Source organism: Ammodytes marinus, assembly GCF_949987685.1.
Source record: "Ammodytes marinus genome assembly, chromosome: 25".
In the NCBI taxonomy this organism is placed as follows: Eukaryota; Metazoa; Chordata; class Actinopteri; order Uranoscopiformes; family Ammodytidae; genus Ammodytes; species Ammodytes marinus.
Genome location: NC_137229.1, coordinates 1015907 through 1043599, shown reverse-complemented (window position 1 = coordinate 1043599; position 27693 = coordinate 1015907). Strand labels below are relative to the sequence as shown.

The following is a 27693-nucleotide window of genomic DNA, read 5'->3' as shown; positions in this document are numbered from 1 at the left end:
TGTTATATAATATGCATGAGAATGTTTTTAAATATAGTGTAATCCCTTGTTTTTTTTATGACCTTAGAATGAGCCTTTTATATCTACACAGGAGCGGGGCGCTGAGACCGCCATGTTTCCCCGCCATGTTTCTACAGTAGCACAGAACGGACAAACTTAACGGCCTTACACGTTTTTATATATAGAGGGCGTCCTGGGGAAATGCACCTGTTGGAAGACCAAGAAGAAGAAGTACTATAGAATAAATAACTAAATACATCTTCACCTCTTCACTTGATATTGTGGAAAGACTTGAGGCAGTGGTGGATGATGCCATCTTTAGTAACTAGCTTCTTGTCCTTGAATGCCACCATAGCTTCTGTACATTCTACTCAAAGGGAGGGGTTAGTAAGGGAGCATTGACATCTACAATGTAGTATATAGTATTTATGTGCTAAATAATCAGATTTTACACACTGCACATTCAAAATACTGTTGCATATGCTACTGTGATTATGTTGTCATATGAAAACCTCTTTATCCGTCCAGGGAATCCCAGGTATGAAAGGCGACCCGGGGATTAAAGGACAGCACGGACTGAGAGGAGATCCAGTGAGTCTCTGTCTGTCTGTCTGTCTGTCTGTCTATCTATCTATACATCTATCCGTCTTGTTTCCTGTCTGTCTGTCTGTCTATCTGTCTGTCTGTCTGTCTGACTGACTGACTAAACTGAACATCTGTATTTTACTACCATACCACAGTCAATGGGTGAGATTAAATATACCGGTAATGATTATAACAAACTTTTCAAACAGACTGTAACTTTGTGTGTGTGTGTGTGTGTGCGTGCGTGCGTGTGTGTTCTAGGGTCGGAAAGGTGCTGATAACAATGTTCCAGGAGCCAAAGGAGACCGAGGGAACCAAGGTTTACCGGTGAGAAACTACACGTGTTAGGACTGAAGAAGAAGGACTAATTTACTTATTTTTTTCTTTATTTTTATTTTTTAAGTCCTTCCTTGTGTAACTAGTTTATTTTCATCTATGCTGTAGGGGGCTCTGTACTTCCGTGCTTTAAATTAAAGGGTCCTCACTATACAGTTTCAGAGGAGGTGGGTTTGTTTACATTCACAGCGCCTGCAGTTAGTTTACAAAACATATTTTCTCTACATGTAATTCTTAGTATTGAATAATTCTATCATCATAAATCAAAACTAAATTATTTTGAAGAACCTGGAACCAAACGTTAAGACTAGAATATGTTTGTATACCAAACTGTGGGCCCTGCTGCTGTAAACAACAACAGTGAAACAGTAACTTCTCAGGAAGCTTTCTAACTTCAAACAGTGTTCCAGGGATCACATTATCCTGTGAGGAAAGTTTGTTTATTCAGTTATGAGAATATACTTTAGAAAATGACTCACTTCTCTGACACACAAATTTACACAATGCACCTTTAAGTAAAGGATATTTCACCACTGATAATTCTAGATATATGTGTCCCTGTCATGATTTCTAAATCATATTATTTGGGTTCTTTTATGACAATGTGTTTGAATCCAAAGGGAACACCTGGAACTGACGGAAAGCCCGGTGAGAAGGGACTGGATGGAAACCCGGTGAGATCATTGACTATTGACTTGATTATTCTGTGTGTGTGTGTGTGTGTGTGTGTGTGTGTGTGTGTGTGTGTGTGTGTGTGTGTGTGTGTGTGTGTGTGTGTGTGTGTTATGAACATACACCCACACACACACACGCACACACACACAGCAATTGCAATATTTTCGAATTACCCCATTCGTATCAGACAGTGTTGATACTCCCACAGTCATGAAACTCCAGGAATAGTTGGAATTAACTGAATAGTTTTGGAAACATTTTGAATTAAAATATAATCTGGAGAAATTTTGATTTTATATAAGCCACTTACTGTAAATATCTGCTTGTTCTGTTTTTCAGGGTCAGGATGGAAGGAGAGGCCAAATCGGTCCAAAGGTTGGAGCTCATCCTTACACTTCTATCACTCAATTCTGCAGCCAAAGACGGTTTCACTATATCTCTATACTACACTGAAATACCCTTTTCAAACTGCGTGTGTGTGTGTGTGTGTGTGTGTGTGTGTGTGTATGTGTGTGTGTGTGTGTGTGTGTGTGTGTGTGTCTGTGTCTGTGTGTCTGTCTGTCTGTCTGTCTGTCTGTCTGTCTGTCTGTCTGTCTGTCTGTCTGTCTGTCTGCCTGTCTATCTGCCTGTCTGTCTGTCTATTTGCAGGGTAACCCCGGTGGGCCCGGAGCAAAAGGACTTCCAGGAAACCCCGGTCCTTCTGGTCCAAATGTGAGTTCACTTCAAACTCTTCAACAACTAATTCAAAATTAAAAATGTTCCAATAGTGAAAAAAGGGCCGTTAACTTTGATGTTTTCAGTTGATGCAAAAGTTAATTTTTTTTAATTTAAGCTATATGGGTCAATAATCGATCAATAGTTTTGAGTGATCGCCTTGTGTATTCATAGCTTTGTACTAAAGGAGTGTATGTTTCTGTGTGTGTGTTTGTGTGTGTGCATGTGTGTGTGCGTGCGTGCATGCGTGTGTGTGTGTGTGTGTGTGTGCGTGTACGTGTGTGTGTAGGGACCCGTAGGACCTGTCGGGGAGCGCGGACCAAAAGGATTCCCTGGCTTTGGTGGACCTCAGGTCAGTTCATCATCTACAATATCATCAAACTGTATTTCTCTGTGTAGACTGTACTACAGGTGAAACTCATATTATAAGAATATTCATTGTGTAGAAGTGTTGAAAGACTTGAGGCAGTGGTGAATGATGCCACCTTTAGTAACTACTGTATAGCTTATTGTCCTTGAAGGCCACCGTAGCTTACTGTAAATTCCCCAAGAGAGGGGTTAGCAAGGGAGCGTTGACATCTACAATCACACCACTAGATGACCCCAAAATGCTCCGATATTACACACTGTAGCTTTAATGATTTGTTCGAGAAGAATGTGTTAGTTTTAAAAGCCTCAATATGCTTCAAAATAATATTTGTTCAATCAGACACAGGTATAGTGTCAGTGTGTGTGTTGTATAAACGGCCTATATATGTTGAGTGTGGGATGTAAACAATATGGTTCTTACCTTTTAGGGGAGACAGGGGAAAGTTGGACCCCCTGGACCGGCCGGACGAACAGGCCACAACGGACAGAAGGTCATTATCTCCTTGACTATTGTTTTTTTCTTAAGATAACTTTTTGGCATTTTCAAGTTTTATTAGATAAATACCTGTTTTATCTGTTCAGGAACTTGTAACTGTGTTTTTAAAAGTGCTACTTAGATAGAGTTTAAAATTATTATTTTTACCCCGATTCAGTGAATGATTGAATATGTTGTTGTTTTTGTTTCAGGGCGAACCTGGAGATATTGGTCCAAAGGGGGTGATAGGATCAGAGGGGCCCAGAGGCATGCCGGTGAGAAACTGGAACATAAGCTGTTTGTATGAAACATAGTTAGTAAATAATATGGACGTAGCATCCGGGCTGACCTCACTTATTCACGTATACCTCCGAGGCAAAGTGAGGGACAACGGGCGGAGAGCTGTCACTCAAGAGATCGCGCCAATACATTTTAACCTCCAAAAGAATAAGAACTAGCCTGCTAGAAAAAAATTCACCCCCCTCAGCGTTGTCATGGAGATATGACCTAAACATACAGACTAAAATGGTTTTGTGGACCAGGCTGTAAATAGGTTTAATAAGACTGTGAAAACGGCCTGTCTAACAAGTGAGTTAAAGAAAGATTGCTCAGTCTTGGTTCCACCCCCAGTGGCCCTTTCGGTCTACTACAGTTGTGGTCACTTCCTTATTGGATGCTGGTAAAAATCGCTGAGGTTGGGGCTTGGTATGAAACTATAGAATGTAAACATTGTTATGCCATCTTTAGTAACTAGCTTTTTGTCATTGAAGGCCACCGTAGCTTCTGTTTGTACGAACAATAGAATGTTTCCTGTGTGTTCAAAGTTCAGTTAGTGAATGAATCTGTTTCTGTGTTTCAGGGACAAGACGGAAAAGACGGATATGGACCTCCAGCCCCAAAAGGAGCAAAAGTGAAGCGGACATCTTTCCTTTTGATTATCAAATATTTATATTTTTACAATTACGCATGCACACATTGATTGGAGTAAAGGGGGCTGAGACTCTATGGGGGGAGGGGGGGGCTCTAACCACTACACCACTGCTTTTGATAACTGATTATTGTGTCCTTCTACCTCTTTACAGGGAGATCCCGGTTTCCCTGGTTACCCCGGTCTATCGGTGAGTCCATTTTTGGGTTCTTAAATAAAATATATATCTTGAAAATGCTAGAAAAGTGCTTGAATTTTACTCTTAAAACCAAGTTCAAACTGTTGTGTTGTTTGGTTATGTTCAAGGTGAATATGGTGATTTATTTATATCTACATAGGAGCTGGGCACTAAGGTCGCCATACACGTTTTTTTATATATAGCGGGCGTCCTGGGGAAATGCACCTGTTGAAAGACCAAGAAGAAGAAGTACTATAGAACAAAATAACTAAATACAACTTCACCTCATCACTTGATATTGTGGAAAGACTTGAGGCAGTGGTGGATGATGCCATCTTTAGTAACTATAGCTTCTTGTCCTTGAAGGCCACCGTAGCTTCTGTAAATTCTCAAAACAAGAGAAGTTAGCAATAGGGCGTTGCAATCTACAATCACCACTAGATGATGCTATAATACTCTGATATTACACACTGCACCTTTAAGAGAATAGAGTAGCAGCATATCTATATGCATTATTTAGTATTTAGAATGTATTTAATGTAATTACTGTTTATCTTTATCTTATTCTACTTTATTTTATTATTATTATTGTTGTTCCTGTTGCACCGTGGGTCAGAGACAAACGCCATTTCAACCCTTATGTATGCCTGCTGATTTTAAGAATTGACAATAAAGTTTGACTTGACTCGACTATCGTAGTTCAAACTGTTGTGTTGTTTGGTTTTGTTCAGGGTGGAGATGGTGATAAGGGAGGCATAGGATATGGAGGCAGGAAAGGCAACCCAGGTCAAGACGTGAGTGAATACATTCTATTCTATTTCTTTCTATTTATTTATTTATCTATTTATTTATTGACATTATTTTATATTGTGTTTTTTGCTTCATCGTTGACGTGTATTTCTGTTCTGTCTGATTAGGGGCCACCGGGGAACTCTGGAACATATGGCGGTAACGGAACCAAAGGTCATATCGGACATCCGGTGAGTTCAAGGGCTTACATTTTCCTGGGGAATATAAGAAAATACAGCTCTAAAAAGATTAAAATGTTTATTATAAATCCTTCTTTTAAATTTGTTTTATGTAATATTCTCACATTTTGAGATACTGGATTTTTTTTATTCCATGAGCTGAAAGCTGTATTCATCCAAATTAAACCAAAATAAAGAACTGACATATTTAACTTTCTTTAATGAATCTAGAATATATGAAAGTTCACTGTTTGAATGGACTTTACCATGATATTCATTCACATTGAGAAGCGCCTGTATGTAGGGAAGCTTTCTAGGGTCCAGCCACTTGGGGGCCAATTGTTTTTTGAGACCCAGCACCTAACTAAGCTAAACTTTATGAAAGCTAACAAGAATATACTTTTTGACGTTTTTTTGTTTGTTAAATTCCCCCCATCTCCTTCTATCCAGGGTCGTAAAGGTCCTCCAGGAGAGCGAAACATGACGGTAAGTCTGTCTCAAAATCACTTCTCTTGGCATCTCTATGGGGATAGTACATTTACATCAATATTTTGCTATCATATTTTTCATTTTACTGTTTTGTTTTTATCTGTATTACACAGTTTTGTTTTTATGTAAAATTCTATAATGTCTTTTATTATTATTTGATTGTATTTCATTCATTTTCAACCTCTAAGTAAAGTTTAATTTTTTGGTATTATATTATACGGTAAAAGCTGCAGTTTCTTCATTACATTAATTTATTATACTATTTAAAATTGTCGACTATTACGTTTGCAGGTCTAACAAGCGTGCGTTGGTTTCCAGATACATTTTTGCTTTCTTCGTATGTTGCAATCATTGTAAAGTACTTAAAAAAAAGATTAGTTTGAAAAGCGCTATAAAAATACATTTTAATTGATTAATTGATAAAATTTTACAAATTTAATATATTCTTCATTTGTTTCAGGAATGTGACCTCATCACTTACATCCGAGACAACTGCAGTAAGTGATTGTTTAGAAGATAGAAGAAATATATGAATTTTTTAGTGTCATAACGTTCTGTGAATCAATTGTTTTAAATGTAGGATTGTTATGCACCAATAAACTAAAACAAATTTGGGCACATTTTTTAAAAATTATTATTATTATTATTATTATTATTATTATTATTATTATTATTATTATTATTATTATTATTATTATTATTATTATTATTATTATTATCATTATTATTATTATTATTATTATTATTATTTTATTTTTGTATTCGGTTTTCCAATGTTTATTCTACACTTGATATAATTTAATCTTGATGTATTTCATGCCCCTAAAGCACTTTGAATGGCCTCGTGTCTGAATTGTGCTATAGAAATAAACTTGTCTTGGCTTTTATGTTCAAACTAACGTCTATCTTTCTCCTCCCCACAGATTGTTGCAAAGGTATGTATGTCTCCATTTGAACAACAGATAAGTACAATTTTAACATTTCATTTCTATATCAAATGTGTCAAATGTCAAAGGCATTAAGAAAAACTATATAAAAATAGCATTCTTTGCAATGTTTCACAAACATTAAAAAGCTGGTTGTAGCTAGTTTAAATCATGTTTTTCAAGGCCCTTTGAGTGACCTGTGTATATAAAACATACTACAGTATATAAACAAATAAATACCCTTCTAGAAAAGTGCCCAGCCTACCCTACGGAGCTGTTGTTTGCCCTGGATATGGCTGAGGTGACAGAGGCAGACTTTGACAAACAGAAGAAAGCTCTCATCACCCTGCTGGAGCGGATCCACATCTCTGAGAGTAACTGTCCTCAGGGCGCTAGAGTGGCAGTGGTCGGCTTCAGTAGTGTCACCAAGGTCCTCATACACTTCCAGGTAAAAGGGATGATGTGTGTATGTGTGTGTGTGTGGGGGGGGGGGGGGGGGGGGGGGGAGGGGTCTGTGTGTGTGTGTGGGGGGGGGGTGTGTGTGTGTGTGTGTGTGTGTGTGTGTGTGTGAGACAGACAGACAGACACACACACAGACGAACACACATAAATACACACACACACACACACACACACACACACACACAGGACACCAGGGATGTGTGTGAGTGTGTGTGTGTGAGTATTTGATAGACAGTCGTTGAAAAAAAAACACACACACACACACTTGGGATGGAGCTGTATCAAATACTCAAACACACACACTTTTGTTTCTTCGCATGTGTTTGTGTGTGTGTTTATGAACCCTCAACACAAAACCATTTAACCACCACCACACCCCTCTCAACCTCTTAACTCTCCAGGACTTTAGCAACAAGGCAGCGCTGCTCGCCAAAGTCAAAACCATCCAACTGGAGCGGACGTCCAACCCTCGCAAACTGTCTGCCGCCATGCTGTACGTGGCTCAGAACTGTTTCAAACGCGTGAGGTCGGGACTGCTGGTCAGAAAAGTCGCCATTTTCTTTATCAACGGACCCTCCACTGACGGAGCTGACACCACACCGCTGATCACTAGAGAAATCTTCCCCGCAGTCATCGCACTACGAAACGCCCCACTAGTCGAACAAGCAATGGCGGTAAGTTAAAAGATAGCTTACTTATTTTTTTTTAAAGAGAATTTTTTGTCATTTTTAAGCTTAATTAGACAGTACAGAGTTGAAATGGGGAGACAGAGAGCAGGATGACCTGCAGTAAAGGTCCACGGGTCAGATTTGAACTTGCGACCACTGCAACGAAGGCCGGGGCTGATATGGTATGCGCTCTATCCACTACACCCCTAGTTTAGATATATATTTTAACATTATAGGCTACGTTATGAATTTTGTCAGACTTGGACTGACTTTATATGAAAGGAGCTCCGAAGAACTTTCAGTTTGTGTTAATTCTAGCGCCCCCCTTTGGACAGACAGCGGTTGTGTTTTTACCACGCCAGCTGTTGTTACTGGGTGAGCGTATACCCATGACAAAGGCTTGAAGAAAAACTATATAAAAATAGCATTCTTTGCACTGATGGTCTCGTTTGCTGTTACATGTCATTTATGATCATCAGAGGAACTGTGAAACATTCTTATTTTAAGCAAACAAGACCATCATATTTACAGTTTTTCTTAATGCCTTTGTCATGGGTATACGCTCACCCAGGAACAACAGCTGGCGTAGTAAAAACACTACCGCTTTTGTCCAAAGGGGGGCGCTAGAATTAAAGGCCAGGACTGGAGGGGGACACAAATCTGTTTGGTGTGTTCGGTGACGTCGGCCGTCGTAGATGTCGTCGGGCTTCTTTTCAGCCGATTCAACTTGTTCAATCGGCGTCGGCCAGTCTTTCAGCCGGAGCAATCTGATTGGTGGAGGGCTCGCCCGTCTCTGCTCTGCCACGGCAGCGGAGCAGATATTAGTTTCACTTTTGCCAAACATGATTTAGGGAGCTATCGGAGAATCTTCGGACTTCCATGTAGGCTAAACACAATCAGCACACAGTATTAGATTGTCCGTTTTCATAATAGTCGAGGTAGTTTGGGTGTGGAGCGGCCACAGGTGTATGTCGGGGAGAATGGAGCTGCCTGATTCGGCAGACTCCATTTTCTGGCGACGGTCGTTAGTCGGCCCGGTATGTCCTGGCCTTAACACACACTGAAAGTTCCTCGGAGCACGTTTTAAGCAGGAGTTTTTTTGTGGGTGCATCTCATTAAACTAGCCTCTGCACAAATGAAAAATGTGTCAAGAAAAATGTACGAGATATAATATTTAAGATTCTGTTTCATTACTAGATTGACGACACAAAGAACTACATCTACACCACGCTGAATAAGCAAGGTCTTGACCGAGTCCACAACTGTGGCATATGCTTTGGTAAGCACCAACATCTCTCACACACACACACACACACGCACGCACGCACACACACACACACACACACACACACACACACACTCACTCATCATTTTTATTATTGATTTATCTCTTGCTTTTGCCATATTGTCATTTCTGTTCTTGTTGTCTTTCTATGAATATAATAAATGTATGTAGGTCAGTGGATATGAGGAAACTGATCAATAAAAAGTTTAAGATAGAGACACTGAAACATAGATAGACGGACGGAAAGATTGACAGACGAACGGATAGACAGACAGACAGACAGACAGACAGACAGACAGACAGACAGACAGACAGACAGACAGACAGACAGACAGACAGACAGACAGACAGACAGACAGATAGATAGATAGATAGATAGATAGATAGATAGATAGATAGATAGATAGATAGATAGATAGATAGATAGATAGATAGATAGATAGATAGATAGATAGATAGATAGATCAAACTAACTACCTATCCATTGTATGTCTTTCTTCTCTCTAGACCCATGCAGCCTGCGATCAGAGTGCGGTTTCATCCAGACGATCCCCAGACCAGTTGAAGTCAACATGGACCTTGTGATGGTAGTCGACAGACATATCCAAGCAGACCAATACACCGGTGTACAGGATCTCTTAGTGTCTGTGCTAGAACTGCTAGCCATTAGCCCTCAGCCCGCTAGAGATAATACTGTGCGCGTCGTCCAACAAGTCAGCAATCGGGTCGAAACGCAGGATTTTAAACTTGAGACGCTGAATAGCAGAAGGCAGGTTAAAGATTATATACTGAGGAAGATGACACAGAACAGTGGGCCTTCTGCACTGGGAATGACACTGGAGTTCGCCTTGAAGGATGTCCTACTGAAGGTGATTGGAATTTTTATTTATTTATTTTTTATTATTGACCATGATTTGATTTAATTTAATTTTATCATATATTTATTTTCAATCTTTCTTTTTAATTAAAGGTGCTCCGAGTTACTTTCAGTTTGTTTTAAATCTAGCGCCCCCCTTTGGACAAGAGAAGTAGTGTTTTACCACGCCAGCTGTTGTTCCTGGGTGAGCGTAACCCATGACAAAGGCGTTAAGAAAAACTATATAAGACTGATGGTCTCGTTTGCTGTTACATGTCATTTATGATCATCAGAGGAAAAATTTGACTGTTTCAGAAATATTTAAAAGTTCCTCGTAGCACCTTTAATTTATTGATTATGTATTTTTTCTGTGATATAACTGTTGTATAAAGAATGTGTGTTTGATTGTAGGACAGACAGACAGACAGACAGACAGACAGACAGACAGACAGATCAAACTAAATAGTATAATAATAAAGTGTGTTTGTTTGCAGTCCCCATCCCCCCGTAAGAAGAGAGCTGTGCTGACAGTCGTGGGCTCACAGACGGCCTACGAGGACCGCGCCAAACTGGACTACATTTCACAGAAGGCAAAGTGTGAAGGGGTCGCCATGTTTGTGATCGCCCTCGGCAACCGCTACAACCACACACAGGTAGGTGGAGTCAGTGATTCTGCAGAACGCTGTGTGTGTGTGTGTGTGTGTGTGTGTGTGTGTGTGTGTGTGTGTGTGTGTGTGTGTGTGTGTGTGTGTGTGTGTGTGTGTGTGTGTGTGTGTGTGTGTGAGAGAGAGAACACTTGTTGATAAAATCATTGTTGGGGAAAATAGGTGAGTATCTCAGGGTTGGGTTGTATCCATTTTTTATTACCTTTTAAACCATCCCGAAATTATACCCCGGTATACGGTAATATTTACGGTAATCATAAAATAGGCTATACAAGATAGATACAAATTATCTATCTTTTATAGCCTATTTTATTATTACATGTAGTCTGCTTTTATTTTCTTTTTTTTGTATAATTCTTTTTATTTTGCTTTTTTTTTTTTTGTAACAATAATCAAACAAACAAACAACACCAGACAATACATACAAACTAAGAAAAGACAGAAAAAAAAAAAAAAAAAAGGACAAATGTGTATGTTGTTCATTATTGCATGATCACACACACACACACACACACACACACACACTTACAGTAGAGAGAAAATGCACAAAAACAAATTAAGCTGTATTTAAGTGTGTACCTGTCAGTGTGAGACTCCTAAAAAGGGAATTCCATTGCCATTACATGTTTCTTTAAATTAAAATTATTGCAATTAACATACATCCATTCACTGAAACATATTTTACATCAACCAATTGTTGTTGTTAATTGTCAAGCACTTGAATGGTGACTCTGATATGACAGTCTGGGTGGGTCCCACTAAACCGATCCAAACAATGACACAGGATTATTAGAAGAACATTTTCACACACACACACACACACACACACACACACACACACACACACACACACACACACACACACACACACACACACACACACACACACACACACACACACACACACACACACACACACACACACACACACACACACACACACACACACACACACACACACACACACACACACACAAAAAGAAAAATCCATGTCCTGTGATCTCCACCGCAGTTCCCCCCTCCCTTCTCAGCAATGCTACAAGCTTTATTTCTCATAGTGCCTCATAGATGTGTTTCCATACTTCATTAAATTGATTTGTTTTGTTGTTGTCTTCGGATAATGTATTTTCTATGGTCAGATAATATTTCATAAGTTCTTTCCAGTTCTTTAATGTAGGAGCCTCTGCATCTTTCCAGTATTTTAAAATTAGTTTCTTGTAAACAAGGGAAGAAAACATGATTTGCCATCCCGTAGGGTACCTTACACCCTCAGGGTTCTGAAAAATGCACAGCTGAGCTGAGAACTGCATTTTTGTTTTACAAATGGTTGATATCCATTCTTGGATTTCATTCCATCCTTTGTTCACTTTCATACAATGCCAAAAGGCGTGTATGAGGGAGTCTTGAGAGCCACACTTCACACACTGGTCAGAGGAGTCAGCATAAAACTTATGTAATTTATCTCTAGTATAATATATTCTTGTCATTAGTTTATATTGTATTAACCTGAGATTTTCATTAGTAGTAATTTTATTTGTAAAATACAAGCATTTCTTCCATTTTATATTGGCTTCTTTGAATTGGAGATCTTTATTCCATTGTTCATAGAGCTTATGCATTGAGTAGTGTTTAGATTCTTCCTTCAAAAGAATATTATATATGCTACCAATTAACTGTTTCTTCTTTCCTTTTTTAAACATAACCTCCTCAAATGGTCCTTGAACCAAATCATATTGTAAATTAAAGTTTTCCATTATCCAATTTTTTAACTGTAAATATCTAAACGATTCTTGGTTTGACAGTTTGAATTTATTCTGAAGCTCTGTGAATGGTTGAACCCTATTGTGCAAAATTAGATCTGACAATTGATTAATTCCCCTTGTACTCCAAGTGCTCCAATTGAGCTCTTCATTCTGGATTTTAATTGATGGATTATTCCAAAGTTCTGTGTTCCTAGGGATACTAATCTGCGCTCCAAGTATGTTTTCAATTTTGTTCCATGATTTTAAAGTGCTATTTGTAACAAAGTTTGATACTTTTATATTGTGTTTTGTAAACAAAGCTGTGAACAGGGTTTGTGGTTTTAAATGGTTACTTTCTATATCAATCCAGGGTTCTTCAGATGTATTATTGATTATCCGATCTATGTAAAACATCTGTGATGCATAGAAGTACAGTTCTAAATTTGGAAGTTTAAGACCACCTTCTGTTCTTACATTTTGAAGAAGAGTTCTACTCAGTCGATGTGCTTTATTGGACCAGACAAACGAGGTGAGTAGAGAGTTTAGTTGTGTGAAGAATTTTTTTGGAGGAATTAAAGGTATTGTTTGGAAGATAAAGAGAAATTTTGGTAACCACATCATTTTAAAAAGATTTATCCTTCCAATTATATTTATGGGCAGGTCTGACCATTTCTTAATACTAATTTTTAATTCATTTATTAGAGAGATAAAGTTATCTTTGTATAATTGTGTTTTTTCAGGGCTTATGATGCAACCTAAGTACTTTAACTTTTTTTTCCACTGAAGGTTCTTTAAATCTTCTGGGATGCACGTTCCTTTATTAATTTGCATCAGTTCAGTTTTTTCAATATTCATTTTATAACCAGATATTTTAGAAAATTCGTCTATGATCTTCATTACCTTTGGAAGAGATGTTTTAATATTAGTTAAATATAACAATAAATCATCAGCAAATAGACTCAGTTTATATTTTTGTTTATCTACCCTAATACCACTCACTTCTTCTGTTTGTCTAATTTTCTGAGCCAAGGGTTCAATGGCCAACGCAAATAAGGAGGGGGATAACGGGCATCCTTGTCTAGTGCCTCTTTCTAACCTAAATATTTCAGATAAAGTCCCATTAACATAAACCTGTGATGTTGGTAATTTATAAATCGTCTTTATCATGGTAATTATTTCATCAGGAAATCCAAATAATTCTAATACTTTAAAAAGATATACCCATTCTACACGGTCAAAGGCTTTCTCTGCATCCACAGCCATCAATGTCAGATCAATCTTTTGCCTTTTAGCATATTGAATTAATGATATACAAGTTCTAATATTAGTTTTGAGACTCCTATTTTGTATAAAGCCAGTTTGATTATGGTGGATTATATCAGGTAATAATTTGGCTATACGATTATTTAGGACTTTGGTAATAATCTTATTGTCACTATTTATTAAACTTATAGGTCGAAAATCAGATGGTTTGTTGCACTCCCGTCCTGGTTTTGGTATCACGTTAATAATTGTTTGATACATTGTTTGTGGAAGAGCCTGGTGCTTCCATGCATTATTAATAACTTTCAATAATAGTGGGTTAATCTGTGTCCAGAATATAGAATAGAATTCAATTGGGAAACCATCATTTCCTGATGCCTTTTTTGGGAGAAAACCATCAATTGCACTTTTGACTTCTGATATTGTTATTTCCTTTTTTAGGTCTTCTTTTTGTTCATCAGAGAGACATTTAAGTTTAACTGACTTTAGAAAGGGCATTGGGTCAGATTTCTCAGTTATATCAGATTTATATAAATTTCCATAGAATGTTGCAAACTTCTTATTAATTATTTCATTGTCTATAATTAGCTTGTTGGAAGTGTCCTTTAATGCTACGTTGTGCCTTTTAACTACTCTTTTAACTAAGGCGCTCAGTTGTTTACCCGTTTTATTAGCCGTTATATACGATATTTTATTTGAGTTATGCTTAATGTCTTGAACCTTTTTAAGTAGAAGATTATCATATTCTAATTTTAATTTTTGCAGTTTTTCTAAGTCTTCTTTCGCATGTGTTTGTTTATGGATATTACGAAGAGAATGCATTGCTTTTTCTACTCTGTCAATCTCTTTATCTAGTTCTTTCTTCTTTCTAGCTGAGAATGATATCATTATCCCTCTTATATACGCCTTAAATGTATCCCATATAATATCTATTGGAGGACTATCAGTAGAAGAAGCGTTATCTATATTCGTGCTTTTAAATATGTCAATATGCTTTTTTATGTAATTAAGAAATTGATTATCAGTCAAATATTTTCGATTCATTCTCCAGATTTTATGAGAAAACGTATTTGTTGGTGGTGTCATTACACACGTAACTGCTGCATGGTCTGAGATAACTATGTCATGGATCTTTGTAAATATAACATTGCTGAGCCCTATATCCGATATGAAAATGTAGTCTATTCGACTATACGATTTATGAGCATGCGAGTAATGTGTGTAATCCCTACCTTTGGGGTGCATTACCCTCCACATATCACGTAATTCATTTGTAGAAAGAAATTCTAAAAGTTTTGTTGGTGGTTTTGCTTTTCTACTTTTACATGAGCTGTCATGTGTGCTAAAGATGTTGTTAAAGTCACCACCTAATATAATTATTCCTGTTGGGGTCATATCAAGAACTTTCTGAATTTTATTTAGGAATAACCCATCAGATGATGGTGGGACATAAATATTGATTAATGTATATCTACTTCCAAAAATATCACATTTAATAACTAAGAATCTACCTTCTGAGTCTGCGTATTCTGATATTAGGTTAAAGGGAATATTCTTACTTATAAGTATGCCAACGCCTCTGCTACTGGAAGTGAAGGTAGACTCAAACGCCTCCCCCACCCACTGTCTCTTAAGAAATTGTATTTCCCCGGGTTTGAAATGGAGCTCTTGAAGAAAGACTATGTCAGAGGACATTTTTTTTAACTGACCTAGAACTTTATGTTTTTTTGCACCTTCTTTTAACCCGTTAATGTTCCAGGTACAAATGGTAAATTTGTTGGGTATGGTTTCTAACGATTTATTTAGTACCATTTCTACTTGTAATCTTACTTGTGGGACACATAGCTGCTTCAAAGCGAGGGGAAACCACCGTGGAGATCACAGAGCACAGACACATTTGACACAGACAATAAAAGACTGATATACATGAAAAGAAAAGAAAAAATACACCTACCCCTGAAAACTTCTCATCTCTAAACATGCTTTCCTGAGCTAATTCATTTGCTCCCTCCCCTGGTGTATAGCAATGGTCATAAAGAATAACAATGTTTTCACTTTAACAAAGCAATATTGTACCTCCTCGGTCATATCATCATAATTTGATAAATAATCAAAATAAATATTGGTATCAAGGAGAGAAGGGAAGAGGAAGAAGAAAAGAAGAGTGGAGGAGATGCAGCAGCGGGCCTGAAAGGAGGATGCAATTTAGTTACAGAGAGGAAAGGAAAAGGAGAGCAAAAAATTTAAATTTAAATAAAATAAAATAAAATAAATACTATAATTCCTTCAATATTCCTCAAAGATAGGCCTACAAGAGGATGCACATAGGGTTAAAGGATAAGGGTAGAAAAAAGAAAAAAGAAACACTACTCCCCTTATACATCATTCAAACCTCCTCAAACTAAGATTTACAAATGCCCATAGCCTTTTTCCCCCCCACACGTTACCTCAGCGTCCTCACGCATCCGCCACGTCATCCACTCCTAAACACGTTCACATTCATTCCTAGCACACACTTCCATCCCCCCCCCCCCCAGTAAACACAGCAATGACAAATAAAGTAAATTACTCTAGACCTGAAAAACAATCAAAGCAATTAGTCTACTTTACAATAAATTAGACATTTCATTAAATAATTCCCCACTTTACACGAGAAAGAAAATAAAGATCCAGAGTTGACTTATAGGCTTTTTACTTTACCCCACTAATTGTCTTTGAGTAATTACTTCATCTTACGTGTAGCCTACTCTTATGAAAGAGAAGGATGTTTCTTGCGGAGCTCCAGCAGGGCCTCCTGTGGTGTAGCGTAGTTCATCGTTTTCTCACCGTCTTGCACTTGCAGAGATGAAGGGAAACGGAGTTGGGTTTTAATATCCAGTTTGTGCAATTGTTCTCTCAGCGGCCAAAACGCCTCCCTTTTCTTGCGTAGTTGTGTCGAGATATCCGCGGTGATTCTGTAGTCGGTGTTGTGTAGCACAGAACTTTGTTTCCTTTCCCTCGCAGCTCTTAAGATCAGTATTTTCTTCTGAAGATGATGCAGTTTGAATATAATGGTGCGGGGGAAACGCGCACTCTCTTTGAAAGGGCCAAGGCGGTGCGCGCTTTCGAAATCTTCTTCCTTCAGTTTTACCTTCCACTCTCGGTCTATGAGTCTAACCAGGAAGATGTTCATTCCCGAATTATCTTCCAGCCGTTCAGGCACGTTTAGAAGCCTCAGATTGTTTTGGCGCTGGCGATTTTCAAGTTGGTCAATGTAATCCATTGCGAGCTGCAGTTTGTTTTCAAGCTCATTAGTGCGGCATTGCTGCGCATCTTGATTGACCACCTGCTCGTGCATTTCTCCTGTTAACTTTTCAATTTTCCCGTCCATGATATCAACTCTTTTTACAACCGTTGACAAAAGCTTGTTGGTAGCCGTGTGGAGGTCTAAAAGTTTGTCAAGTTTGCTTTCCAGTTCGTCAAACCTTGCGTATGCTCCAGCTGGTATGTCGGCAGGTGCGGCCTCGGCCACCTGTGATCTTGTTTGGTTTGGCATCGCGGAAGATTTCAATTGTCGCCTTTTCTTTTCCCCTTTTCTTTCTTTTCACCACAGGTCCAGTTAATGTGAAACTTCCTCTTGTACTTAGTCGGTACTGATTGAGTTTTAATGTCTTGATTTACACTTTATTTGACCATTGCACACCACGTTGCGAGGAGACTCTAGCCCTTCCGTCCTCTCACGCCGCGCATGCTCTGTCCTGGCAGTCTGCTTTTATTTTCTATGTATTTTTATTTCTATTTTCTCTTCTATGTATTATTTCTCATTTTTATTTTTTTCGTGTTTGAATTTTTCGGGGTGTGTCGTGGGAGGGGGGGATTGATTTAAGCACTTTGTCTTACATTTACTTGTATGAAAAGTGCTCTATAAATAAAGTTTGATTGATTTATTGATCGATTGATAATACCTTCCAAGTATTTTTCTTCATATTGTTACATTTTACAAAATCATATTAAACTAATCACTGTTGTTGCCTCTACCAGTCCGCCAGGTATACATTTCTCCCCAAAGATAGTGATAACAAAGGGGCACGTTGCAATCTACAATCTCACCACTAGATGATGCTTAAATACTCCAATACTACACACTGTACCTTTAACTTGTTCCCATCCCTACACACAGGTGCAGGGTCTGGCCAGTTCACCTACACAGCAACATCTGATCCACTTCAACAGGATGACAGCTCAGGAGCAAGCCTACGCAAAACGCTTCTTTAGAGTCTTCCTCAACAGTCTCATTAGTAAGAACACACACACACAGACAGACGGACACACACACACACACACAGACAGACAGACAGACACACACACACACACATACACACTAGGGCTGGGTATTGTCAAGGACTTCACGATACGATACGTATCACGATACACTGGTCACGATACAATATATCACGATATATCACAATATATTGCATATCTTGATATATCACGATATATTGCGATATTCCATATACAAGTTGCCTTGTCAAACATAACAGCACATGTTATTGATAATTGCACAGACAAATGAAGTCAAAACTATTTTATGCACAGCTTCCTTTACTATTTTTCTTCCTTTTTTTTTTTTTTGGTTTTGGCAAATGATCAAACACTGCTGCAGCTGCCATAACATCAAAATAACAAATGCAATTCACTCTTGTACTAACTGTACAGGACACACTGAAAATGAAAACACAACAGTGTGCTTTTGTGACACAGTGAATCTTAAGTATTCGTATAAACAAAATTGATCTAACTTCAATAGTCAGTATCCTAGAGGCTCAGGCCTCACAGCAGACATGGGTTTGAATCTGACCCGTGGTTGTTCTCTGCATTTCATTCCCTCTCTGCCCCTTTCATATATGTCTCTCTGCACTGTCAATAAAGCTTTGAAAAGCAAAAAATAAATAAAAAAAAATCATAAAAAAAATTATAAAAAAAAACGATTTTTAGTTATAAAAATCGATACTGATATTGCGAAACTAAGTATCGCGATATATCACCATATCAATTTTTTGACACAGCCCTAATACACACTCACACACACACTACTCTACCCCTGTCAGAGCCCTGTTAAAACTGTCCTTTTTCTTATTTTCTAGGGAACAGGAACCCTTACCCCCCTCCCTCAATGAGACGTGCCTGTGATACACTGGTAGACCTCAGTCCAGTGGCTCCTATCAGCCCCATCGCCCCCCCCGGACCGACCCCCCGACCAGCTGGGCCACAGGGAGAGGCAGGGAAGCAGGGGTGGGAAGTAGAAGCACCACCATTCTACACATACGGGTAACTCACACTTTCTACCACACTTTTGATTTGATTTGATGTATTAGGATTTATTAGGATTCGCAATAGCAACACAGTGAAAGCTTGTCTTCCTGAGGTCCGAAACATAAAATATAGACAACAGACAATCACTTGTGTGACATTATGTGAAACAAAAAGAAAAACAAGAAAATACTGAAGATAATGAACACACGCTGAAGACACACAAACGTTAAGTCCACTATGTATCATTTCGGAGAAGTTTAAATTACATATTGCAAATGGGTGAATGGCTACATACAGCTCTGGGAAAAAAAGAGACCACTCCAGATGTTCAGTGTCTCTGGTTTTACTATTTATAGGCATATGATTAAGGAGAATGAACATTTTAGTTTTATAATATAAACTACTGACAACATTTCTACCAAATTCCCCCCCAAATATTGTCATCGAGAGCATTTTCATTAAGTAATGTAGAGATGAAGATTTAAGAAAAATCCAGACTGGTCTCTTAATGTTTTCTAGAGCTGTATTTAACTTGAACAAGATCTAAATATTTTTTTATGAAATCATGAATTTTCTGAAGAAGGGTCTCAATTCAGGTCAAAAGAAAAATTTGTTCTGGTTTCTTGACACTTGAACAAAAATTGTTCTAAAGACCCCTATACCTTTAATTTAGAACAGAAAACCAATGTTTTGCATCAATTTGAAATGGAAACAAATGATCCATACTGCCCCTCAGTACATTAAGAGCCAGCCTTGGTGACAGAGCCTTCTCCAGGGCAGCTCCCAGGCTCTGGAACAGCCTCCCCCAACATATCCGTGACTCTGAGTCCCTCACCATCTTCCAGTCCCACCTCAAGACCCATCTCTTCTCCTCTGCCTACCCCTAGATCACCCACCAACCCAAGCCCCAATAACTTTACATTTTCCTTTTGTTTGTTTACTGTTGTGCTCCTATGTAAAGCGCTTTGAGTGTGAGAATATGTAATTATTATTATTATTATTATTAATAAAGTTGACTTGACTGTGTGTGTGCAGCCAGGGGTCGGCCATGATGGATGAGGAGTTTGTGGAGGAAGCTGAAGTGAAGTACCAGGCTCAGCTGGCCGGAGACATTCACACCACCGGACTGAACCTCATGGAAGCTATGAGTCACCGGGAGAACGGTGAGACAGACAGACAGACAGACAGACAGACAGACAGACAGACAGACAGACAGACAGACAGACAGACAGACAGACAGACAGACAGACAGAGAAAGAGAGAGACAGACAGACAGACCACCGGACTGAACCTCATGGAGGCTATGAGTCCACAGGGGAACGGTGAGACAGACAGACAGACAGAAAGACAGACAGACAGACAGACAGACTGGCACAGTTTAAACACACTGGCACAGACATTACCCCATATCTCTTAACAGATTATCTTTTACTAGATAAATTATGAATTAAAAGATGAAAATAACAAACTAATATTCAGACTGTGCTGATGTGTTGTTGACCATGTCTTCTCCCTCAGATGTTAACATGGTGCTGGAGCCGCCCGTAACAAGCTTTCTCTCCAAAGGTAAAAACTCAACGTTAAAAAATATATAGACACAGTTCTGGAAAAAATGAAGAGACCAGTCTGGATTTTTCTTAAATCTTCATCTCTACATTACTTAAGGAAAATGCTCTAAATGACAATATTTTTATTGTGAATTTGGTAGAAATGTTGTCAGTAGTTTAAAGAATAAAACCATAATGTTCATTCCACTCAAACATATGCCTTGACATAGTCAAACGAGAGACACTGAATATTTGGAGTGGTCTCTTCATTTTTTCCAGAGCTGTGTGTTATGGGGGTGCCTTTAGCTCAGTTGGTAAGGCGTCCCCCTCCCGGGCCTGGCCCAGCAGCAGACCCGGGTTCGATTCCCACCCGCGGTCGTTCTCTGCATGTCACTCCCCTCTCTGCCCCATTTCACCTCTGTCTCTCTGCACTATCAATAAAGCATAAAAATGCCGAAAAAATATCTTTAAAAAAAAAAGAGAGCTGTGTGTTATGGGGGTGCTCGTGGTTTAGTGGTTAGATCCAAAATCTGTTCTCTACAAACTTTGGACTCTAATTAGTTGGAAAAATTATCAATCAAGATTTTAACTCTGGCTTTATCCAACATCAAGATTATTTGGTTTTTAAAGAGACGCAAATGTACACATACTAAGTTAGATATTGCCACATTTGCTCAAACATTTCTGAAAAAAATATTAAAACATTATTTTTTTAATCTCAGTAATCAACTGGTAAAAGTCACATGATGATATCTATAAGTTAAACATTTTACGCTATTCATCTGCAGTGTCGAGACATAAGAAAGAATCAGTGTAACTTAACAACAATATTTAACTCATCTATTTGCAGAAAAATTCAAATAAGTTATCTCAACTTCTATAGCGCTTACATTAACTAAACTTTCCATAATCATTCTCAGCACTATTCTGAAGGTTATTACAGAAGGATTTGTTCATATGTTGTTGAATGTCTGATTTATGAGACATTTCCTTCTTAAAAACATAACCGAAAATGCATTTATTTTCCCCCCTGTCTCTCTACAGAGCCCTGTTTCTTAAGGCAGGAGCCAGGCGGTTGTCACAACTACACTATAATGTGGTCCTTCGACAGCAATAAAAGTGAATGCTCCAGATTTTGGTACAGTGGATGTGGAGGCAACGACAACCGCTTCCATTCGCAAGACGCGTGTGAAAACCTGTGTGTCAAATTATAAGGAACGCAAGAAATATGTCCCCGGATGTCGACATCTTTGGATGAAGAAAAAAAAAAGTTTTTAAAGGCGCTACGAGGAACTTTTTGAAATAATTTATGATCATAAATTACATGTAACAGCAAATGAGATCATCAGTGCAAAGAATGCTGTTTTTAAATAGTTTTTCATAATGTCTTTGTCATGGGTATATACGCTCAACCAGGAACAACAGCTGCCGTGGTAAAAACACTACAGCTTTTGTCCAAAGGGGGGCGCTAGAATTATAAACACACTGAAAGTTCCTCTGAGCGCCTTTAAAACTGAACGTGATTCAAGAAATGTTAAAGACACAGCCATCTTCAAGGAGAAACACCAAGAAGATCTAAGAAAAGGATTGAAAGCCATATCGGAGATTGAAGATTTTTTAATCACTACGAATGGATTGTTGTACCTTGGACATGTATGTTTAGACTTTCCAGTTTCAATGATGGTGAGGGAATAAATCCTTCTTTGTGGATATTTTTTTGATTTCGATGAGATCAGGTGCTATTTTAGAAAGAAGGAGTTGTTGGACAAACATCATTTAAAATTCACCTGGATTCACAGTAGATACATTCTGCTGAGACAACCCCATCGTTTTATTATGTACTAGTTTACTAGTTTCAGATTAAAATTAATATTTCAGATGAAATTAAAAACTTCAAGCATCGTTTTTCAATATAAATTGTCTGTCTCCATCTGTCTGTCTGTCTGTCTGTCTGTCTGTCTGTCTGTCTGCCTGTCTGACTGACTGACTATCTACCTATCTATCCTTTAAAGGTCTCATTTCATGCATATTTTCAGGTTTAAATTTGTCATTTTTAATTCTACTGTACAATTGTTTTCATGGCGTAGTGTCCCAAAATAACTTTTATATTTCTTCCAAAGCCATTGCTGAATCTCCTCTTTTCAGCCTATGTCTGAAACGCTGTGTTTTAGAGCCTGTCATTTTAAGCCCCGGCTTCCAAAAAGCCCAGTCTGCTTTGATTGGCTCTGAATCTAACTATCGGTTTGAATCTTACTGCCAGTTATATCGAATATCTCAAAATATAAGAATATTACCTAAGACTAATCAAAAAAAGGGATTTATAATACAGAAATGTCGACCTTCTAAAAAGTACGTTTACTTATGCATTCAATACTTGGTTGGGGCTCCTTTGCAACATGAATTATTGCATTAATACCCCGATCAGCCTGTATCACTGCTGAGGTGTTATGGATTAAGTTAAGTTAAATTAAGTTATCTTTATTTGTCAGTTGTACACGAGGCACATTGAAATTTCTTTTCGCATATCCCCTCTCAAGTTACCACACTTCGGAGGGGGTCAGAGTGCAGGGTCAGCCGCAGTACAGCGCCCCTGGAGCAGTTTTGGGGTTAAGTGTCTTGCTCAAGGACACAATGGTAGAGATGTTGGGCACCGTAGACACAATACCAGCCTCTGCTAGTTTTACGACTCACACCCTCCTGGGATCGAACCAGCGACCTCATGGTTACTGGTCTGCCACCTTACCTCTAGGCCATCCTACCACCCCCATCCAAGTTGCTTTGATAGCGGCCTTATGAAGTATTGATATATTTTGAGATGCTGGATTTTTGATTTGAGTTTATAAACCGTAATCATCAAAATGTAAAACTAAAAAAAGGCTTAAAATAGTTCTCTTTATGTGTCATGGTTCTAGAATATAATAATGTTTTATGGTAATTTAGATATTTAAATTATGGAAAAAATATACTTTCCCAAGATATTCTAAATGTTTCGGATGTACCTTTATAAAGCAGACTTAAATTGCTGTCTTGCTTATGTCACCAGTCAGTGCTGCCATGATGTATTTCTTACACAAGGTGGCGCCAAAACATTTGATTAAAAACCTTCAACACTCAGCACAGCACACGGCAGCTTCATAACGATATCAAAGAAGATTACTAAGAATTCTAGTTGTCAAAATCACTTTTCAGCAAAATCAGTGAATATCTCCTTATGATCCACTACCTATTCGTACTTTGTGTGTGTGCTGGAAAGAAGATTTGATGTTAATACACAGCCTAGACTCTGTAACGTGGTAAGTTAACGATGGGGCCACCGTAGCTATACATTGTTTGGATTAATACATTTCCAAAATTTTAATTTTTACTAAAAGGACCCAATGAAAACTTAAATTCATTTTTGTTTTGTTTTGCCTTTTCTGTCTTTTATGTGATGTGTCAGTCTTTTACAAGGTTCAAAAGTGAGAATTTCACAAGATGATATTAATATTTCTGAGCAGGTTTCATCACCGACAATACAAATACAAGTGAAATCATTCTATAAATGTTGAGAAAAAATAAATAATTCCATGTATTTCAGGCTTTATTTTAACATGCCTTGTGCTTGAATTGGAGCTTATTAAACCACCAATTTATAATATTCAATGGAGGATCTCCAACTACTGAATTGTCCTCATTTACACCATGGAAGTATTAAGGAAACCGGACGCCATTTTCCAAGATGGTGGCCATCTTCAATCCAGTGAAAATCGCCCAAAAAATATCCTCAAATCAACACTTTCCCGGGACACGTGAATGCAACAAATACTGAAGCAACGTATGTGAGTTGTTGTTGTTTATTTCACTCAATACAAATTTTTGTTATGAATGAATATTGCACCATATTGTGTGTTTTTTAATTGGTTTATGGCTTTATTGATGTAGTTTTTTAGGAGTGTGTTGGAGAGAGAAATAACGGAAAGTTTGCTGGCTGCTCGTGCAATGATCTGCAATACCCACCGTGGCCACTAGTCCAAAGACCGCTCTGAGATGGTTCACCTGCAAACCAAGTAGAGGTAAGAAACTTTATATTACTCCCTGCGTTTGAAATCCCACAATCTGTCTATTTGTCTATCTATCTATCTATCTATCTATCTATCTATCTATCTATCTATCTATCTATCTATCTATCTATCTATCTATCAGGGAATATCTCCTCACGATTCACTACCCCATATAAAGGTACTGTGTGTTGCTAGCTATGGTGTGGCCCTTGTTTACATACCCTTAATTTTCATGCCAGTTTACAGAGCCTAGGCTGTGTATTAACACTGGATTTTTTTTTAGAGCACACACAGTACAGACAGGTAGCGGATCATGAGGAGATGTTCACTGATTTTGACCAAAAAGTGTTCTCCAGAATCACTGGCTCCACCTTTAAGTGTTTTTGTATTATCTATGAAAGCAGTTTGTTTCTTTATCTGTGGATGAGAGAGTGCTATGAAAAAAGTGCTAGATAAATAATGTTTGATTTATTGAGTAAAAAGGAACCTCTAAATTTCACAGAGTATTAGAGAATCCCTCATAAGACATTGGTCAGGTCGTAATCTTTAATCTTTACACACACACACACACACACACACACACACACACACACACACACACACACACACACACACACACACACACACACACACACACACACACACACACACACACACAGGTCAAGTCGTAACGTTTATGAGTGTAGTTCTTATCTGAGAAGCTTAGTGTTCTACTACCACAGATCATAGTGACAGAACCATGGAAAGCATTCAAGAGCCCCACACACACACACACACACACACACACACACACACACACACACACACACACACACACACACACACACAGACAGAGAGACAGAGACACACACACACACACACACACACACACACACACACAGCTGCAGAATAGTGGCCCTGGTCCAGTTAGGCCATGTTTTGGTTGGACTAAGCGTTATACTTCTAAGTTAAAAGGTGGAGTCAGTGTTTCCCGAGAATCACTTTTTTTCAAAAACAGTGAATATCTCCTCACGATCCTCATGTGAGCGCTGAAAAAATAATCCAGTGTTAATACACAGCCTAGGCTCTGTAAACTGGCATGTTGCTATAGCTACGGTGGGCCTCCCTTTGTTTACATACCGGTTTACAGAGCCTAGGCTGTGTATAAAACCAGATATTTTTTCACCGCGGACACAGTACAGACAGGTAGTGGATCATGAGGAGATATTCACTGATTTTGACAACAAGCGTTCTCCAGAATCACTGACTGCACCTTTAAATGAACCCTGGTTGGTTTACGTGTGCTGTGAGCTCAAGTGAACTCTGGTGTAGATAGGTAGGTAGGTAGGTAGGTAGGTAGGCAGGTAGGTAGGTGGACGGACGGACGGACGGACGGACGGACGGACAGACAGACAGACAGACAGACAGACAGACAGACAGACAGACAGACAGACAGACAGACAGACAGTGAAAGATACCCTGGTTAGTTTGTGTAAGCTGTGAGCTCAAGTGAACTCCGGTCTTGTATATGTTGAGAAGTCAATTTAAAGAAGTGAGAACAAACATCCAGATGGGCCCGGCACAGCTGCACGCATGAGGCGCTCTGTAGACGCATATCAAAGTGTCTGAGTGTTTCCTGCTGTATATACACACACACACACACACACACACACACACACACACACACACACACAGCCGGCCAGTCAGTCAGTCCACTTCTCTAGCTGTGGGCCTTTGGGTGCTCAGGGAGAAATGGCTGAAACACAAATCCACCAGATTTGAAGTCTTAATGTATTTATCTATAGAAAGGTTTAAGTCTCTGTCTGTCTGTCTGTCTGTCTGTCTGTCTGTCTGTCTGTCTGTCTGTCTGTCTGTCTGTCTGTCTGTCCGTCTGTCTGTCCGTCCGTCTGTCTGCATGTTTATTCTATCTGGGGAGTTAGTTTCATGATAGTAAAGTATCTGAAAAGAGTTATAGACATATTTATGAATCCAATGAAAGATTTTGTCATTTAAGTTTGATTAAATGACAACTTTGACATCATATATTTATATTGAAGAATGTGTGTTAGTGTGTGCGCGTGTGCGTGCGTGTGTGTGTGTGTGTGTGTGTGTGTGTGTGTGTGTGTGTGAAATATTTATTATATTCTATATTAGACTTTTTTGTTATTATTTTACACCTGGTTTACAGAGGCTAGGAAACACTCAGGAATCTCAACATATGGAAATTATTACAGTTGATTTTCAGCCTAATACTGAAAATGAGATGATTAGGTTTTATTGTACACGTGTAGTCGTTTAAACTGCGTCAGAGTGTTATGTTCACATGAAGTCACACTCACTTTAACCCTGGAGTCTTGGCCGCCAGCCAGTGAACTGTATAGAGTTGTTTGCTGGCTTTAACCCAAACCACTGAACCTTATTTAGGATGATTTTTAACCTCACATTTGTTACAGAGCTAAACTTTTGCTTTTTGGATCCTTATAGGGCTGTTAAAGCTATAGTGCATAACTTTTTTGTATGCGTGAATGTTGGATTACATTCAAGCCATCGCCCAAATGAGTTGACATAAAGTTGATTAAGCCTATTATCAGCTCCACAGAACTCTCTCTGTATTTCTCAGTATGGCAGCGGTTATTAACTGGTGTCGACCACCCTTTCAGTTTGTGTTAATTCTAGCGCCCCCCTTTGGACAAAAGCGGTAGTGTTTTACTACACCATCTGTTGTTCCTGGGTGAGCGTATACCCATGACAAAGGCATTAAGAAAAACTATCCAAAAATAGCATTCTTTTACACTGATGGTCTCGTTTACTGTTACATGTAATTTATGATCGTCAGAGGAAAAAATAGACAGTTTCAGAAATATTTTAAAGTTCCTTGTAGCACCTTTAACACTTATTAGTTGGACAGACCAGACAAAACAAAGATATTAGTGACTCCATTTTAACTTTTTGGCCTTTCCTCCCGTCTGTGGTGAACTGCCCACGGTGTAAAACAAATTAAGAGAAAAGCTGAGGTCTAGATAATGGACTGAGAAAGTTATTTCAAACCACAGCTGCTTAACAGTAACAACTGAAACATGTCTTGGGCTCTTCTTGGGGATTTTTCTGAGCTCCTGCACCAGTGTCAGGGGGGGCGGGGGGGGGGGCATCAGTTTGTAAACGCTGCCATACTGAGAAATAGAGAGAGAGTTTTGTAGTAAATTGTTATTTTGGATGTTTGTATTTTCAGTACTTCTGCTTCTTTATTGGCA

General features: G+C 38.6%; 1 protein-coding gene across 1 annotated transcript in view; it reads left to right on the top strand.

Moving 5' to 3' along the window:
- Positions 1 to 22302, top strand: part of LOC307270148 (collagen alpha-6(VI) chain-like) — a 40666-nt gene extending 18364 nt beyond the window's left edge. Inside the window, exons 19-42 of the mRNA XM_080053316.1 lie at positions 529 to 591; positions 847 to 912; positions 1542 to 1595; positions 1936 to 1971; positions 2245 to 2307; positions 2600 to 2662; positions 3108 to 3170; positions 3367 to 3429; positions 4014 to 4064; positions 4237 to 4272; positions 4992 to 5054; positions 5178 to 5240; positions 5679 to 5714; positions 6178 to 6214; positions 6892 to 7091; positions 7507 to 7779; positions 8971 to 9052; positions 9566 to 9927; positions 10409 to 10567; positions 17744 to 17861; positions 18708 to 18891; positions 19912 to 20039; positions 20395 to 20442; positions 21468 to 22302. Of these exons, the coding sequence (XP_079909442.1) occupies positions 529 to 591; positions 847 to 912; positions 1542 to 1595; positions 1936 to 1971; positions 2245 to 2307; positions 2600 to 2662; positions 3108 to 3170; positions 3367 to 3429; positions 4014 to 4064; positions 4237 to 4272; positions 4992 to 5054; positions 5178 to 5240; positions 5679 to 5714; positions 6178 to 6214; positions 6892 to 7091; positions 7507 to 7779; positions 8971 to 9052; positions 9566 to 9927; positions 10409 to 10567; positions 17744 to 17861; positions 18708 to 18891; positions 19912 to 20039; positions 20395 to 20442; positions 21468 to 21637 (2481 nt within the window). The 3' untranslated portion in view covers positions 21638 to 22302. The remainder of the gene's footprint in view (positions 1 to 528; positions 592 to 846; positions 913 to 1541; positions 1596 to 1935; positions 1972 to 2244; positions 2308 to 2599; positions 2663 to 3107; positions 3171 to 3366; positions 3430 to 4013; positions 4065 to 4236; positions 4273 to 4991; positions 5055 to 5177; positions 5241 to 5678; positions 5715 to 6177; positions 6215 to 6891; positions 7092 to 7506; positions 7780 to 8970; positions 9053 to 9565; positions 9928 to 10408; positions 10568 to 17743; positions 17862 to 18707; positions 18892 to 19911; positions 20040 to 20394; positions 20443 to 21467) is intronic.
- Positions 22303 to 27693: the final 5391 nt, after the last annotated feature.